At 39.0% G+C, this 17,948-nt stretch overlaps 1 protein-coding gene and 1 long non-coding RNA gene across 2 annotated transcripts in view; both read left to right on the top strand.

Annotated features, from left to right (window-relative positions):
- Positions 1-17,448, top strand: part of ZMAT2 (zinc finger matrin-type 2) — a 35,728-nt gene extending 18,280 nt beyond the window's left edge. The window contains exon 6 of the mRNA XM_081826969.1: positions 15,220-17,448. Coding sequence (XP_081683095.1) covers positions 15,220-15,306 — 87 coding nt within the window. The 3' untranslated portion in view covers positions 15,307-17,448. The remainder of the gene's footprint in view (positions 1-15,219) is intronic.
- LOC145722733 (uncharacterized) lies at positions 2,236-14,281 on the top strand. Its single transcript, XR_014147221.1, has 2 exons — positions 2,236-4,143; positions 5,103-14,281. It is a non-coding gene; the product is annotated as an uncharacterized LOC145722733 (long non-coding RNA).
- Positions 17,449-17,948: the final 500 nt, after the last annotated feature.

Here is a 17,948-nt window from a genome sequence, read left to right as displayed (position 1 = left end):
TTTTTCCCTTCCTTCTCTTAATGTCCTCCATGTTATTCCTTATGTTCCACAAATAAGTGAAACCATATGATAATTGACTTTCTCTGCTTGACTTATTTCACTTAGCATAATCTCCTCCAGTCCCATCCATGTTGATGTAAAAGTTCGGTATTCATCTTTTCTGATGGCTGAGTAATATTCCATTGTATATATGGACCACATCTTCTTTATCCATTCATCTGTTGAAGGGCATCTCGGCTCTTTCCACAGTTTGGCTATTGCGGACATTGCTGCTATGAACGTTGGGGTGCATATGGCCCTTCTTTTCACTACATCTGTGTAAGAAAGTGGTTTCTTTTTTTTTTTTTTAAAGGTTTTATTTATTTATGTGAGAGCGAGAGAAACAGCATGAGAGGGGAGAGGGTCAGAGGGAGAAGCAGGCTCCCCGCTGAGCCGGGAGCCCGATGTGGGGCTCGATCCCAGGACTCCGGGATCATGACCCGAGCTGAAGGCAGTCGCTTAACCAACTGAGCCACCCAGGCGCCCTAAGAAAGTGGTTTCTTAAGACGGAATCTACTCCCAGTGAAAATGCTGTGAAAATTGTTGAAATGACAACAAAGGATTTAGAATGTTACATAAACTTAGTTGATAAAGCAGTGGCAGGGTTTGAGAGGATTTACTGATTGACTCCAATTTTGAAAGAAGTTCCTGGGTAAAATGCTATCAAACAGCATCACATGTGGGGTGCCTGGGTGGCTCAGTTGGTTAAGCATCTGACTCTTAATTTTGGCTCAGGTCATGATCTAACAGTGGTGGGATTGAGTCCTGCGTCAGGCTCCATGCACAGCGGGGAGTCTGCTTGGGATTCTGTCTCTCCTCCACCTGTCTCTCCCCCCACCCCAAATAAATAAATAAATCTTAAAAAAAAAAAGCATCACATACTACAGAGAAATCCTTTGTGAAAGGAAGAGTCCATTGATAGAACAAACTTCATTGTTGTCTTATTTTAAGAAATTGCCACAGCGACTCCAACCTTCAGCAACCACTGTCCTAATCAGTCAGCAGCCATCATTGAGGCAAGATGTTCCACCAGCAAAAAAAAGAGATTACAATTTGGTGAAAGCTCAGATGATGATTAGCATTTTTTTGCAATGAAGTATGTTTAAGATATATATATTGTTTTTTAGATATAATGCCACTGCACATTTAATAGACTATAGTATAATGTAAATATAACTTTTATATGCACTGGGAAATCAGAAAATTTATTTCACTCACTTTATTGTGGTGGTCTGGAACTAAACCCACAATATTTTCAAGGTATTCTACCAATATACCACACATTGTTTGTCCATTCATTTATTGAAAGATACCTAGATTGCTTTCTATTTTGGACCATTATGAATAAAGCTACCATAAATATTTGTATGCAGGTTTTTTTGTAGACAAACTTTTCAACTTATTAGGTAAGTGTCTAGAAGCACAATTGCTGAATCATATGGTAAGCCTATGTTTAGTTTTCTAAATAACTGCCAAAATGTTTTACAAAGTGGTGTTGTTCTCACCAACAATGAATGAGAGTTCCTGTTGTTCCACATCCCTGGCAGCATTTGGTGTTGTCAGTATTTTGGATTTTGGTCATCCTGATTGGTGTATAGTGATATCTCATTGTTTTAACTTTCAATTCCTGAATATCTTGTGATGGTGAACATCTTTTCATATGCTCTCATTGTTGTTGCTGCTATTGGCCATTTGTATATCTTTTTTTGGTGAGAGAGATGTGTGTTCTGATCTTTGGTCCATTTTTGGATTGAGTTTGTTTTATTGAGTTTTAAGAGTTCTTTGTATATGGTCTTTGTGTGTTTGGGCTGCTATAGCAAAATGCCATAGAACGGTGACTTGTAAGCAACACATATTTATTTCTTATAGGTCTGGAGTTTAGGTTAATGGCGCTGGCAGAATTGTGGTTGGTGAAGGCTCCCTGGTTCATGGATTGCCATCTATTCACATGATGGAATGGGATTAGGGAGCTTTGTGAGGTTTCCTTTATAAGGGCACTAAAGTCTCCCAAAGACCCACCTCATAATATCATCACCGTTGCGAGTTAGGAATTCAACATCTGAATCTGGGGGGACAGAAACATTCAATCTCTAGCATGTATTTTAGATACAAGTTGGTTTTTTTTTAAGATTTATTTATTTATTTGACAGAGAGAGACACAGCAAGAAAGGGAACACAAGCGGGGGGGTGGGGGGGAGTGGGAGAGGGAGAAGCAGGCTTCCCGCAGAGCAGAGAGCCTGATGCAGGGCTCGATCCCAGGACCCTGGGATCATGACCTGAGCCAAAGGCAGGTGCTTAACAACTGAGCCACCCAGGCGCCCACAAGTTTTGTTTTTTAAATCAGATATATATTTTGCAAACATTTTCTCCCAGTCTGTGGTTTATATTTCCATTCTCTTAACGGTGTCTCTCATAGAGCAGAAGTCTTTAATTTTAGGGGCGCCTGGGTGGCTCAGTCGTTGGGCATCTGCCTTCCGCTCGGGTCACCATCCCAGGGTCCTGGGATCCAACCCCGCATCCAGCTCCCTGCTCGGCGGGAAGCCTGCTTCTCCCTCTCCGGCTCCCCCTGCTTGTGTTCCTGCTCTTGCTATCTCTCTCTCTGTCAGGTGAATAAATAAAATCTTTAAAAAAAAAAAGAAGTCTTTTTTAAAAAAAAAATTTATTGTTATGTTAATCACCATACATTACATCATTCGTTTTTGATGTAGTGTTCCATGATTCATTGTTTGTGTATAACACCCAGTGCTCCATGCAGAACGTGCCCTCTTTAATACCCATCACCAGGCTAACCCATCCTCCCATGCCCCTCCCCTCTAGAACCCTCAGTTTGTTTTTTTTTTAAAAAGAAGTCTTTAATTTTAATGAAGTCCATCAATTTTTTTTCTTTTTAAAAAATTTTTTAAAAGTTTATTTATTTGTGGGGCGCCTGGGTGGCTCAGTTGTTAAGTGTCTGCCTTTGGCTCGGTCCTGGGATCGAGCCCTACCTTGGGCTCCCTGCTCCGTGGGAAGCCTGCTTCTCCCTCTCCCATTCCCCCTGCTTGTGTTCCCTCTCTTGCTGTGTCTCTCTCTGTCAAATAAATAAAAATCTTTGGGGCGCCTGGGTGGCTCAGTTGGTTAAGCGACTGCCTTCGGCTCAGGTCATGATCCTGGAGTCCCAGGATCGAGTCCCACATCGGGCTCCCTGCTCAGCGGGGAGTCTGCTTCTCCCTCTGATGCTCCCCCCTCTCATGCTCTCTCTCTCTCTCATTCTCTCTCTCAAATAAATAAATAAAATCTTTAAAAATAAATAAATAAATAAATAAAAATCTTTAACAATAAAAAAAAATTTTATTTATTTGTGGGGCGCCTGCGTGGCTCAGTCGTTAAGTGTCTGCCTTAGGCTCAGGTCATGATCCCAGTGCCCTGGGATCGAGCCCCACATCAGGCTCCCTGCTCAGTAGGAAGCCTGCTTTTCCCTCTCCCACTCTCCCCTGCTGTGTTCCTTCTCTCACCGTCTCTCTGTCAAATAAATAAATAAAATCTTTAAAAATATATTTATTTATTTGTCAGAGAGAGAGCACACAAGCAGGGGGAGCAGCAGGCAGAGGGAGAAGCAGGCTCCCCGTTGAGCAAGAAGACCCATGTGTGACTCCACCCCGGAATCCTGGGACCATGACGTGAGCTGAAGGCAGACGCTTAACTGACTGAGCGACCCAGGCAGCCCATCAATTGTTTTTTTTCTTAAATGTGCTTTTGGTGTTCTATCTAAAATGTGATCACCAAACCGAGGGTTTCCTAGATTTTACTATGTTATTGTCTAGAAGTTCTATAATTTTGCATTTTACATTTAGATCTATTGATTCATTCTGAGAATTAATTTTTGTGAGAGGTGTAAGGTCTGCATCTATATTCTTTTTGTTTGTTTACATTTGGGTGTCTAGTTGCTCCAGCATGGACATTGCTGCAAAGATCCTCAGCTCCATTGAATTGCCTTTGTTCCCTTATCAAAGATCAGTTGACTATATTAGTGTGGGTCTATTTCTAAGCTTTCTGTTCTGTTCCACTGATTTATTTTTCTATTCTTCAGACAATGCCATGCTGTCTTGAACACTGTAGCTTTATATGGTAAGTCTTAAAATCAGGTAGTATCAATCCTCTTTGATTTTCTTCAGTATTGTGTTGGCTACCCTGGGTCTTTTGCCTTTCCATATGAACTTTAGAATCAGTTTGTCAGTATACACAAAATAATTTGCTGGGATTTTTATTGGGATTGCATTGAATCTATAGATCATTTTGGGAAGAATTGACCTCTTAATAATATTGAATCTTCTTCTCGGGCGCCTGGGTGGCTCAGTTGGTTAAGCGGCTGCCTTCAGCTCAGGTCATGATCCTGGAGTCCTGGGATCGAGTCCCGCATCAGGCTCCCTGCTCAGCGAGGAGCCTGCTTCTCCCTCTGACCCTCCCCCCTCTCATGTACTCTCTCTCATTTTTGCTCTCTCAAATAAATAAATAAATCTTTAAAAAAAAATTGAATCTTCTTCTCAATGAATATAAAATATCTCTCCATTTATGTAGATATCCTTTTGATTTCTTTCATCAGAGTTTTGTAGTTTTCCTCATATGGATCCTTTACATCCCACAAATTTTGCTGTGTAATATTTTTATTTTCATTTATTCGAAGTATTTAAAAATTCATTCTGTGACTCCTTATTTGACTCATATGTTATTTAGAGGTCTGTTGTTTAATCTCCACATACTTTGGGATTTTCCAGCTATCTTTTAAATGTTTTGTTAAATTTATACCTAAGTACTTCAGTTATTTTGGTGCTAATATAAATGGTATTATGTTTTAAATTTCAAATTCCAGTTATTCATTGCTGTTATATAAAGGAGCAATTGACTTTTATGTATTAACTTTGTATCCTGCAGCCACCTGGCTATAGTTTCTTATTGGTTCCAGAAGTTTTTTGTTGATTCTTTGGGATTTTCTATGTAGACAATCATATCATCCGCAAACATAGATAATATTTCTTCCTTCCCCAAAAATATACATTTTATTTCCTTCCCTTGTCTTACTGTACTAGCTAGGACTTCTAGTATCACCTTCTGGAACCACCCTTGCATCCTGGGAATAAATCCCACTTGGTCGTGGTGAATAATCCTTTTAATTTACTGTGGGATCCTGTTGGCTAGGATCTTGGTGAGTATTTTGGCATTCATGTTCATCAGGGATATTGGTCTGTAATTCTCCTTTTTGATGGGGTCTTTGTCTGGTTTTTGGATCAAGGTAATGCTGGCCTCATAGAAAGAGTTTGGAAGTTCCTTCCATTTCTATTTTTTGAAACAGCTTCAGTAAGATAGGTATTATTTCTTCTTTAAATGTTTGGTAGAATTCCTCTGGGAAGCCATCTGTCCTGGACTCTTGTTTTTGGGGGAGGGTTTTGATTACTGCATCAATTTCCTTGCTGGTCATTGGTCTGTTCAGATGTTCTACCTCTTCCTGTTTCAGTCTTGGTAGTTTATGAGTTTCCAGGAATGCATCCATTTCTCCCAGATTGCCTAATTTGTTGGCATATAGTTGCTCATAATATGTTCTAACAATTGCCTGTATTTCCTTGGTGTTGGTTGTGATCTCTCCCCTTTCATTCATGATTTAATTAATTTGGGTCCTTTCTCTTTTCTTTTAGATAAGTTTTTTTTTTAAAGGTTTTTTTTATTTATTCATTCAAGACACAGAGATACAGAGAGAGAGAGAGAATATGAGCAGGGGGAGAAGCAGAGGGAGGGGGAGAAGCATGTCCCCCGCTGAGCAGGGAGCCTGATGCGAGCCTCAATCCCAGGACCCTGGGATCATGACCTGAGCCGAAGGCAGAAGCTTAACCATCTGAGCCACCCAGGTGCCCCTCTTTTGGATAAGTTTGGTCAGAGGTTTATCAATCTTATTCTTTCAAAGAACCCACTTCTATTTTCATTGATCTGTTTCACTGTTCTTCTGGTTTCTATGTTATTGATTTCTGCTCAAATCTTTATTATTTCTCTTCTCCTGATTGGTTTAGGCTTTATTTGCTGTTCTTTCTCCAGGTCCTTTAGATATAAGGGTAGCTTGTGTATTTGGGACTTTTCTAATTTTTTGAGAGCAGCTTGGACTGCTATGTACTTCCCTCTTAGGACCACCTTTGCAGTATCACATAAGTTTTGAATCGATGCATTTTCATTTTCATTAGTTGGCATGAATTTTTAAGTTCTTTAATTTCCTGGTTGACCCATTCATTCTTTAGCAGATGTTCTTTAACCTCCAAGTGTTCGAGTTCCTTCCAAATTTCTTGTGTTTGAGTTCCAGTTTCAAACATTGTGGTCTGAAAATATGCAGGGAATGATCTCAGTCTTTCGGTATCAGTTGAGGCCTGATTTGTGACCAGGTATGTGATCTATTCTAGAGAAAGTTTCATGTGCACTTGAGAAGAATGAGTATTCTGTTGTTTTAGGATGGAATGTTCTGTATAATATCTGTGAAGTCCATCTGGTCCATTGTGTTATTCAAAGCCCTCATTTCTTTGTTGATCTTCTGCTTAGATGATCTCTCCATTGCTGTGAGTAGGGTGTTGAAGTCCCCTGCTATTTATGTATTATCAGTATGTTTCTTTACTTTGGATATTAATTGGTTTATATAATTGGCTGCTCCCACATTGGGGGCATAGATATTTACAATTGTTAGATCTTGTTGGATAGACCCTTTGAGTATGATATAGTGCTCCTCTACATCTCTTACGACAGTCTTTGGTTTAAAATCTAGTTTGTCTAATATGAGGATTGCGACCCCAGCTTTCTTTTGAGGTCCACTAGCATGATAAATTGTTCTCCATCCCCTCACCTTCAATCTGGAGGTATCTTTAGGTTCAAAATGAGTCTCTTGTAGACAGCATATGGATGGGTCCTGCTTTTTTATCTAATTTGATACCCTGTGTCTTTTGATTGGAGCATTCATTCCATTTACATTCAGAGTAACTATTGAAAGATAGGAATTTAGTGCCATTGTATTGCCTGCAAAGTCCCTGTTTCTGTAGATTGTGTCTGTTACTTTCCAGTCTATGTGACTGTTGGGTTCTCTCTTTGCTTACAGTATCCTCCTTAATATTTCTTGTAGGGCTGGCTTGGTGGTCACATATTCTTTCAGTTTCTGTCTGTCCTGGAAACTCTTTATCTCTCCTTCTTTTCTCAATGACAGCCTTGCTGGATAAAGTGTTCTTGGCTGGATGTTCTTCTCATTTAGTACCTTGCATATATCTTGCCAGCCCTTTCTGGCCTGCCATGTTTCTGTGGATAGGTCTGATGTTATTCTGATGTTCCTCCCTCCATATGTAAGGAATCTCCTCTCCCTAGCTGCTCTCAGGATAGCTTCTTCGGCTCTAAGATTTGCAAGCTTCACTATTATATGTCAGGGTGTTGATCTGTTTTTATTGATTTTGGGAGGGGTCCTCTCTGCCTCTTGGACATGAATGCTTGTTTCCTTCCCCAGATTAGGGAAGGTCTCATGATTTGCTCAAATACACCTTCTAGCCCTCTCTCTCTTTCCACCCTCTTGGATCCTGATGATTCTGACATTGGTTCTTTTCAATGCATCATTAAATTCTCGAAGCCTTTCTTCATGGGCTATTAGTTGTTTTTCTCTCTTTTCCTAAACTGCCTTCCTTTGCATTAGCTTGTCCTCTAGATCACTTATTCTCTCTTCTGCCTCATTGACCCTAGCTGTTAGAGCATCCAATTTAGACTGCATCTCATTCCTAGCATTTTTAAGTTCGGCCTGATTAGATCTCATTTCTTCCCATAGAGATTCTGTATTGTCATTTATGCTTTTTTTTTTTTTTGAAGATTTTATTTATTTATTTGACAGACACATAGAGAGAGAGCACAGATACGCAGAGCGGAAGGCAGAGGGAGAGGGAGAAGCAGGCTCTCTGCTGAGCAGGAAGCGCGACTCAGGGCTCGATCCCAGGACCCTGGGATCATGACCCGAGCCGAAGGCAGGCGCTTAACCAACTGCGCCACCCAGGCGCCCCTCATTTATGCTTTTTTCAACCCTAGCTATTAACTTTATAACTGCTATCCTGAATTCTATCTCTGACATCTTGCTTATATTCTGTGGCTGAGAACATTGCCTCTGGTTCTTTGTTGTGAGTTCCTCCTTCTAGTCATTCTGCCCATGGAAGGATGGGTGAGCAAATGAATAGAGTCTAAAATATCAACCACAACTCAGGCAAAATGCACCCTAGGAAAAAATCCAAAGTGGTTGGAAGCTACCACAGAAAAGCAAGCAAAGTTAAAATGAACACAACAATAGAAAAGGGCGGGGAGTGTAATCTCACAGGGTGGACAAAGCAGGGTGATCTACTTGTTCCTGATTGAATTTTGGTCTGTGTGTTAGAAGACACTACATCCCAAAATTGAAAAGAAAACAAAGTTTATAATATAACATTGAATAGAGTGAAAAAAGGACTAGAATGAGGCATAAATCTATAAAATGTAGATTGAAAAAAAAAGGTTAAAAAGCGACTCAAAAACATAAATTGGTAAAATAAAAATCTAGTTGAGGGATGCCTGGGTGGCTCAGTTGGTTAAGCGTCTGCCTTCTGATCAGGTCATGATCCCAGGGTCCTGGGATCGAGTCCCATATTGGGCTCCTTCCTCAGAGGGGAGCCTGCTTCTCCTTATGCCTGCCACTCCCCCTGCTTGTACTCTCTCTCTCTGACAAATAAATAAATAAAATCTTTAAAAAAAAGCATCTAGTTGAAATGGGAAAAAGGTTAAAAAAAAAAGAAATGTAAATTTTAGACTGAAGGAAAAACGAGTCATGAGGAAACACCTGAAGCTCAATATATTATTTTCCCCTGGCGCTGGAGTTTTATACTCCTGTGGGATCTATAAGTTTGTCATTCACCTGTTCTTCCAGTCTGTCTTCTGGGGGAGGGGCCTGCTGTTCTGTTTTCAGGCCTGGACGGAGTTACCCCACCCCTTGTCAGGGGGATGGGCTCAAGGTGAGCTGGTCGTCTGTGTAGCTTTTGTTCCCTGGTGGCTTTCCACGCTTCTTCAGAGGGTCAGGGCAAAAATGGCTGTGCCATGATATCTGGCCCAGAGCCACAAGATCATGGTCCACCTTCTTCAATAAACCCTCCAGGTCAAACCATCTCCACTTCTGTGTGCACCAAACCTGAAGACTCTCGAGGTTTGCCCCCACTGCTGTTCTCCCTGGGGGGATTTCCTGGGGCCCAAGAGCCACACGTAACTTTCTGTCTTTGCAGCTGCAAGTGGTTGTGGGCTCACGGGCGCAGTCTGCTCTGCTGCTCCCAGGTCATGGCGGAGTGCCCTCCTACTGTCCTTTCTGGGGCCACTGCCACCCTGAGAGTTGTTGCTCAATGTGGGTGCAGCTGTTTCCTCTCTCCCAGGGGATTTTAAACAGTCCGCACATTCCAGTCCTTTTCAGGCAAAGAGTGGTCTCCCTACCTGCCCCGTTCATGGTTTATGGCCACTGGAGCTGAGAGTCCCTTTGGGGCTCACTGACCATAGCCAGTTTCCCTGCTTCACTGCTTGGGCGCTCTGTTGGATCAGGCACCCCTGTTCTTTGTGTGTCTCCTGGGATCCTGAGATCACAGTGACCCACCTAGAATTCTGCTCTTTTCATCCCTCTTGCCCCTTTCAGAAAGGGATGTTTCTCACTAAAGCAGATTTCTAAGGGTACTGATCTTGTGCTGCCATCTTACATCACTTTCCAGTAGCTGGCTTATGGAGGCTGCCTCCTCCCTCCGTTTATCTTCCAGTATTTCTCCACAGATTCATGATTCTGTACCTCCTACTTGCAAAAAGCAGTTGTTTTTCTGCTTGTAGAGTTCCAGATATATTTTCTTACATCTCAGGCTGAATTCATGTATGTTCAGAATGGTTTCATAGATATCCATCTAAATTTGAGGGACCAGATAAAATGAGGTCCCCTACTGTGCTGCCATCTTGCTTCCCTTCTCTGCCTTCTCTAGTTTTGGTTGAGCATTTTATGTGATTTCAGGTTCTGTCCTCTCTTATTTTTTTAAGCTTTTTAAAAAGATTTTATTTATTTATTTGAGAGAGAGAGAGAGAGAATACACGAGTGGGGTGAGGGGCAGAGGGAGAAGCGGACTCCCTGCTGAGCAGTGAGCCTGATGCGGGATGCGGGGCTCGATCCATGGACTCCAGGATCATGACCTGAGCCAAAGGCGGACACTTAACCAACTGAGCCAACCAGGCACCCCTTTTTTTAAGTTTTTATTTGAATTCCAATTAGTTAACATACCATGTTATATTAGTTTTAGGTGTACAATATAGTGATTCAGCACTTCCATACAACTCCCAGTGCTCATCACAGCAAGTGTACTCTTTAATTTCCATCACCCAGTTAATCTATCCCCCCACCCACCTCCCCTCTGGTAACTATCAGTTTGTTTTCTTGAGTTAAGAGTCTGTTTCATGGTTTGCCTCTCTCTTTTATTCCACTTTGCTTGTTTGTTGTGTTTCTTAAATTCCTCATATGAGAGAAATCATGGTATTTGTTTTTCTCGGACTGGCTTATTTCCCTTAGCATTAATATTCTCTAGCTCCATCCATGTCACCGCAAATGGGAAGATTTCATTCTTTTTTATGACTTTTATGAAAAAAATCCATTCATCAGTCGATGGACACTTGCGCTGTTTCTGTAGTTTGGTTATTGTAGATAATGCTGCTATAAAAATAGGGGTGTATGTATCGTTTTGAATTAATACTTGTTAATTCTTTGGATAAATATCTAGTGGTGCAATGGCTAGATCATAGGATAGTTCCATTTTTAACTTTTTGAGGAACCTCCATACTGTCTTCCACAGTAACTGCACCAGTTTGCATTCCCACCAACAATGCAAGAGGGTTCCCCTTTCTCCACATCCTCACCAACACTTGTTGGTTTTTGTGTTGTTGAACCAAAGAGCTGAAAGACCTGTAATCTGAAAACTATAAAACACTGATGAAAGAAACTGAAGAGGACACAAACAAATGGAAAGACATTCCCTGCTCATGGGTTGGAAGAATGAATATTGTTAAAATGTCCATACTACCCAAAGCAATCTACACATCTAATGCAATCCCTATCAAATTGCTAGCAGCATTCTTCGCAGAGCTGGAACAAACAATCCTAAAATTTGTATGGAATCACAAAAATCCTGAGATAGCCAAAGCGACCTTGAAAAAGAAAAGCAAAGCTGCTGGTGTCACAATTCCAGATTCAAGTTATATTACAAAGCTTCAGTGATCAAGACAGTAGGATCCTGGCACAAAAATAAACAGATAGATCAATAGAACAGAGTAGAAAACCCAGAAATGAACCCACAACTATATATGGTCAGTTAATCTTCAACAAAGCAGGAAAGAATATCCAATGACAGAAAGACAGTCTCTTCAACAAATGGTGTGGGGAAAACTGGGCAGCAACATGCAGAAGAATGAAATTTGACCACTTTCTTACACAAAAAATAAATTCTAAATGGATTAAGACCAAATGTGAGACCTGAAACTGTAAAAATCCTAGAGGAGAACACTGGCAGTAACCTCTTTAACATGGCTATAACAACTTCTTTCTAGATATGTCTCTGGAGGCAAGGGAAACAAAAGCAAAAATACTATTGGGACTTCATCAAGATAAAAAGCTTCTGCACAGTGAAGGAAATAGTCAACAAAACTAAAAGGCAATCTATGAAATGGAGAAGATATTTGCAAATAACATATCTGATAAAGGGTTAGTATCCAAAATATATAAAGAACTTATCAAACTCAACACCCAAAAAATGAATGATCTAATTTAAAAATGGGCAGAAGACATGAGCAGACATTTCTCCAAAGGAGAGGTACAGGTGCACCACAGATGCATGAAAAGATGTGCAACATCACTCATTGTCAGGGAAATGCAAATCAAAACCACAATGAGTTTTTACCTCACACCTGTCAGAATGGCTAAAATAAAAAACACAAAAAAGAGTAAGTGTTGGCAAGGATCTGGAGAAGAAGGAACCCTCATGCACTGTTGGTGGGAATGCAAACATGTGCAGTCACTAGGGAAAACAGTATGGAGGTTCCTCAAAAAATTAAAAATAGAGCTACTCTATGATTCAGTAATTACACGACTGGGTATTTACCCAAAGGAAAAAAACCCTCTAATTTGAAAAGATACAGGCACTCCTATGTTTATAGCAACACTATTAAAATAGCCAAATTATAGAAGCTTACCAAATGTTCACTGATAAATGAATGGATAAAGAAAATGTGGTATATACATACAATGGAATATTACTAAGCCATAAAAAGAATGAAATCTTGTCATTAGCAACAACATGGATGAATCTAGAGAGTATAATGCTAGATGATATAAGTCAGGCAAAGAAAGACAAATACCATGTGATTTCACTCATACTTGAATTAAACAAAACAAAACAAAATAAATGAACAAAGGGGGAAAAAGACAAACAAACAAAAAAGACTCTTACCTATAGAGAACACACTGATGGTTACCAGAGGGGAGGTTGGGGATGGGTGAAATAGGTGAAGGGGATTAAGAGTATGCTTACCATAATGAGCACTAAGTAATGTGTAGAATTGTGAAATACCTATATTGTATACCTGAAACTAATATAACACTGTACATCAACTATACTGGATTTAAAATTTTTTAAACAGAACAACCAATGGGGAAAGGATAGTCTCTTCAATAAATAGTGCTGGGAAACGTGATATCCAAATGTAAAAGTATAAAATTTGACCCCTATCTTACACTACTCACAAATATTAACTGAAAAGTGGATTAAGGACTGAAATGTGAGACATGAAACCATAGAACAACAAGAAAACATGGGGGAAAGCTCCTTGACATTGGTTTTGGCAATGATTTTTTGGATATGACACCAAAAGCACAAGCAACAAGAGCAAAAATCAACAAGAGGGACTATAACAAAATAAAATCTTTCACACGGCAAAAGAAACATTCAAAAAGAAAACCAGTAAGGCATTCTACAGAATGGGAGAAAATACTTGTAAACTTTATGTCTGATAAGGAGTTAATATCCAAAATACATGAATAACTCATACAAGTAAAAAATGACAAAAACAAAAACAAAAAAACAAAAAACAAAAACAAACCAAAAAAATGACAAAAACAATGTAAAATGGGCAGATGAGGGGCGCCTGGATGACTCAGTCGGTTGAGCATCTGCCTTCGGCTCAGGTCTTATCCTGAGGTCCTAGGATCAAGCCACATAAGGCTCTCTTTTCAGCAGGGAGTCTGCTTCTCATTCTACCTCTGCCCCGCCCGCTGCCCCTCCCCCCCGCTCATGTTCTCTCTCTCTCAAATAAATAAATAAAATCTTAAAAAAATAAAAATAAAATGGGCAGATGATTTGAAGAGATATTTCTCCAAAGAAGATATGCAAATAGCCAGCATGTACATGAAAACTTGCTTGACATCACTAATAACCAGGGAAATGCAAATCAAAACCACAAATGAGGTATCATCTTAAACCTGTTAGAATAGCTATTATCCAGAAAACAAACAAAGCACATACATACAAGATATAATAAATGCCAGCAACGATGCGGAGAAATGGGAACTCTGTCACTGTTGGTAGGAATGAAAATTTGTTCAGCCACTACTGAAACAGTATGGAGTTTGCTCAAAAAATTAAAAATAGAACTACCATATAATCCAGCAATCCCACATTGGAGTATATTTCTGAACAAGATGAAGTCACTATTTCAAAAAGATATTTTCACTCCCATGTTCACTGCAGTATTATTCACAATAGCCAAGACATGGAAACAACCTAAGTCAACCTAAGTGTCCATCAGTGGATGAGTATATATATATACACACACACACATTATACATATATATGTATACACATACATATATACATATATACACATATTTAATACATATATGTATGTATGTGTGTGTGTATGTGTGTGCACCATAAAACAGGAAATCCCACCATATGCAAAAACATGGACAGAACCTGAGAGCATTATTCTTCTGAGAGAAATAAGTCAGATAGTGAAAGACAAATGCTGTACAATCTCTTCTACGTGTGGAATCTAAAAGCATCAAACTTGTAGAAATGAGTGGAATAGTGCTTGCCAGGGGCTGAGGGGTGAAGAAAAGGAGAAATGCTGGTCAAAGAGCATAAATTCAGTTATAAGGTACATAAGTTCTGGGGATCTAAAGTATAGCATGATGACTATAGTCAAAAATACTGTATTATATATTTGAAAGTTGTTATCAGAGTACAGCTTTAATGTTCTCACCATAACAACAACAACAACCATAAAGTGGTCATTATGTAAGATAAAGGATACTTTAGCTAACCTTATTGTGGTAAACATTTTGCAGTATATACATATATAAAATCATCACATTGTACACTTTAAACTTAATGTTGTATGTCAACTATATCTCAATAAAACTAGAAAAAAGTGGGGGGAAAGCAGAAAAGCTCAGGTATAGGTCACAGCCCATGCACAGGCTCACTAAAGACTGAGATGTGGTCATAGGATTATAGAATACTTCCCCTCTCCCCACAACATACCACCACATCAATAGGGCTCCTGTGTAACAGAAAATTGCAACTAAAAGAAGTGCATGACTCAGACCTTGTTTAAGAAGGAAAGGAAATCCAAAGACAGCAGAGGAGACAAAACCAAGCACATTAGAGGAAATGTTAACCTCTGACACCTACAGCTAGGTGTAAAAACATAACCCCTGGCAAGAAAATAAAAATTGACACAAAAGGCCTATTTACTTCATTTCCTTTTACTTGATACAATATGTTCAGGTTTCAGAAAAATTTACAAGGTACATTAAAAGAAATAAAGATACAGACTGAAGAGACAGAGCAAACGTTAGAACCAAATTCAGATATGACAGAGATACTGGAATTACAATAGGTAGAATTTTAAATAATTAGCATTAATATATTAAGGGCCCTAATGAAAAGGGTGGAAAACACACAAGAAGAGATTGATAATGTAAGCAGAGACATAGAAAATCTAAGAAGGAATTAAATGGAAATGCTAGAGATGAAACCCATATCAATTGTATATGGTTTTATTTTCTTAAAGCAAAAACCCAAACACTAAAGCAAATGTTTTCTTCAATTCTCCCAGGAAAATTTGCTTACCACAGAGTGGCTATTGCAATTGCTGCAATACAGTCAATTGGAATTAGAATCTTCCATGAATTTGAAGATATGATGGAAAAGAAGCAACACAAGCAAAGTCTGTCTTTAACAGAAATCTAAAATGAGGAACTTGAGATGCAAAAACCTCTTTCATTCCTCTTCTTCTGATAGACAAAAGTTTTTTAAAGTCATCTTTGTAAAAAGTCTTTAGATCTACAATGATTTGTTTTAAGTATATAACATGATTGGGTTCTTTATCTTCTTCTGCTATTGATATGGTAATTATTTCAGGTAATAGATGTAACCTTCAAGATTTCATGAAGTGGGGTGCCTGGGTGGCTCAGTTGAGCATCTGACTCTTGGTTTCGGCTCAGGTCTGATCTCGGGGTTGTGGGATTGGGCCCTGCTTCTGACTCCATGCTCAGTGTGGAGTCTGCTTGTCCCTCCCCTCTGCTCCTCCTGCTTGGACTCATTCTCTCTGTCTCTGCTTCTGTCTCTGTCTGTCTCTCTCAAATAAATAAATAAATAAATAAATAAATAAATAAATAAAATCTTTTAAAAAGATATTTCATTAAGTAACGTCTGACAATTCACCCTGCCACTTGAAGAAGAAAAATCAGATACTTAAGGATGTGAGCAAGAACGACAGCAGTCTGTTATCAGGCTTGGCACCTCCAAAGCTAAGTAGAATCCATGTGATTGATCACTACATACACACTGAAGGAGTTGGCCAAATAGTTTTTTGGGAAGAAAACATTCTAGGCGGGGGGAAAATCTAGAGCAAAACTCATAAGGAAGATACGTTTTTGGTTTGTTCAAGGAATAGCACAAAGATTGATGTGGTTTGAGCAGAGAAAGGATGATCAGTAGTGCAGTCGGGAATGAGGTCAGGATGGTAATGGGAGAACCAGACAATTTGGACTTTGTTACAGTAAGGCTTTGCCTTGTATTCTGAGTGAAATGGGAACCTAGGATTTCTCTTTTCAGAACAGGAGTGATATAGTTAAGTCAGCCTGGCTGCCATGTTGAAAATATAATGCAGGGAGGAAAGGGTAAAAGCAGAAAGATACAATAAGAGGCGATTTCAGTAATCCCAATGAGAGGTTATAATGACTTTGGACATGGTGGTAGTACTTGGGAAAATAAAATAGATTCTTAGTATTTTTTCAACTTTGAAAACTTCAAATCTATAGAAAACTTGTAAGAATCAGACAATGAACATTCATATATCCTTCACTTACATTTACTAATTGTTAACACTACATTATCTCTCTCTGTATATGGAGATATCTATATATCTATGTCTATATTTGGTTATGTGTATTTGATATGTATACATATGTGATATATATAGAGAGAAATAGAAAGGTAAAACATTAAATGATTTTTATAATGTTACATGAATTTTACAAATGTTAAGCCATTTTACAGTCAGTTGAAGACATCATACTTCATACTGCAATACTTTATGTATCTATTTCCTAAGAACAAAGACATACTATGAAGGTTAATTTTTTGTGTCCATTTGACTAGGCCATGGAGTGCCCACATATTTGGTTAAACATTATTCTAGTATGTCTGTGAGGGGGGTTTCTGAATGAGGTTAACATTTGAATTGATAGACTGAGAAAAGCAGATTTCCTTTGCCATTGTGGGTGAGCTCATCCAATCTTATGATATTCCAATCTTAAAGATAATGTATATGAAATTTCTATATCAAATGTAATTTATGCTGTAGTTTCTAATATATAATTTTTCAAAGAAAATAAATTTTCCTAAGACTTATTTTTAATCAGAATTATGTATTTAACTTTACTGAATACTGTAGTGGGTTGAACATTGGCCCCTCAAAAGATATGTCCATGTCCTAATACCTGTGCCCTCTGAATGTTACCTTATTTTGAAAAAAGACTCTGCAGATGTAATTAAATTAATCACCTTAGACTATCCTAGATTACATAGGTGGACTCGAAATTCAATAGCAAATGTCCTTATAAGACAGAAGAAAAAACAGAGAAGAGGAGAGAGCCATATAAAGGTCAAGGGAGAGACTGGAGCAGATACAGCCACAAGGAATGCCGACAGCCACCAGGAGCTGTAACAGGTAAGTATAGATTCACCCTTAGAGCCTTCGGAGAAAGTGGAACATTGCTGACACCTTAATATCACAATCTGTCCTCTAGAACTGTGAGATAATTAATTTCTGTTGTTTAAAGCAATCAAGTTTGTGGTAATTTGTTACAGTAGCCCTGGAAAATTAATACAAATGCTTTTATGCATTATATGGTTTTATCTTTTAGTTTATTTTTAATTGGGAGCATATTCATAGGGGAAATTATGTGCTTACAATGTTATGGAAGGGTTTAACTAGTAAGCTGCACAAAAAAGACCTTACTAGTAAAATTATTTCTTTTTTAAAAGGATTTTATTTATTTATTTATTTAAGAGAGCACACACATGCAAGAGAGCATGTACAAGGTGGGGAGGGGCGGAGGGAGAGGGAGAAGCAAACTCCCCACTGAGCAGGGAGCCTGATACAGGGCTTGATCCCAGGACCCTGGGATCATGACCTGAGCCAAAGGCAGACACTGAATTGACTGAGCCACCCAGGCACCCAGTAAAATTATTTCTGCTGAGAATGCCATTAGAAGCATACCAATCTACTTCTGTAGCTTCTTCTATTTGCCACAACATTTGAACCCAGAATTCTGGAGA

This window comes from Leptonychotes weddellii, chromosome 7 (genome assembly GCF_054177405.1).
Source record: "Leptonychotes weddellii isolate Sample4059 chromosome 7, ASM5417740v2, whole genome shotgun sequence".
In the NCBI taxonomy this organism is placed as follows: Eukaryota; Metazoa; Chordata; class Mammalia; order Carnivora; family Phocidae; genus Leptonychotes; species Leptonychotes weddellii.
The sequence above is the reverse complement of the archived record's forward strand: the minus strand, read 5'-3'. Positions and strand labels throughout refer to the sequence as shown.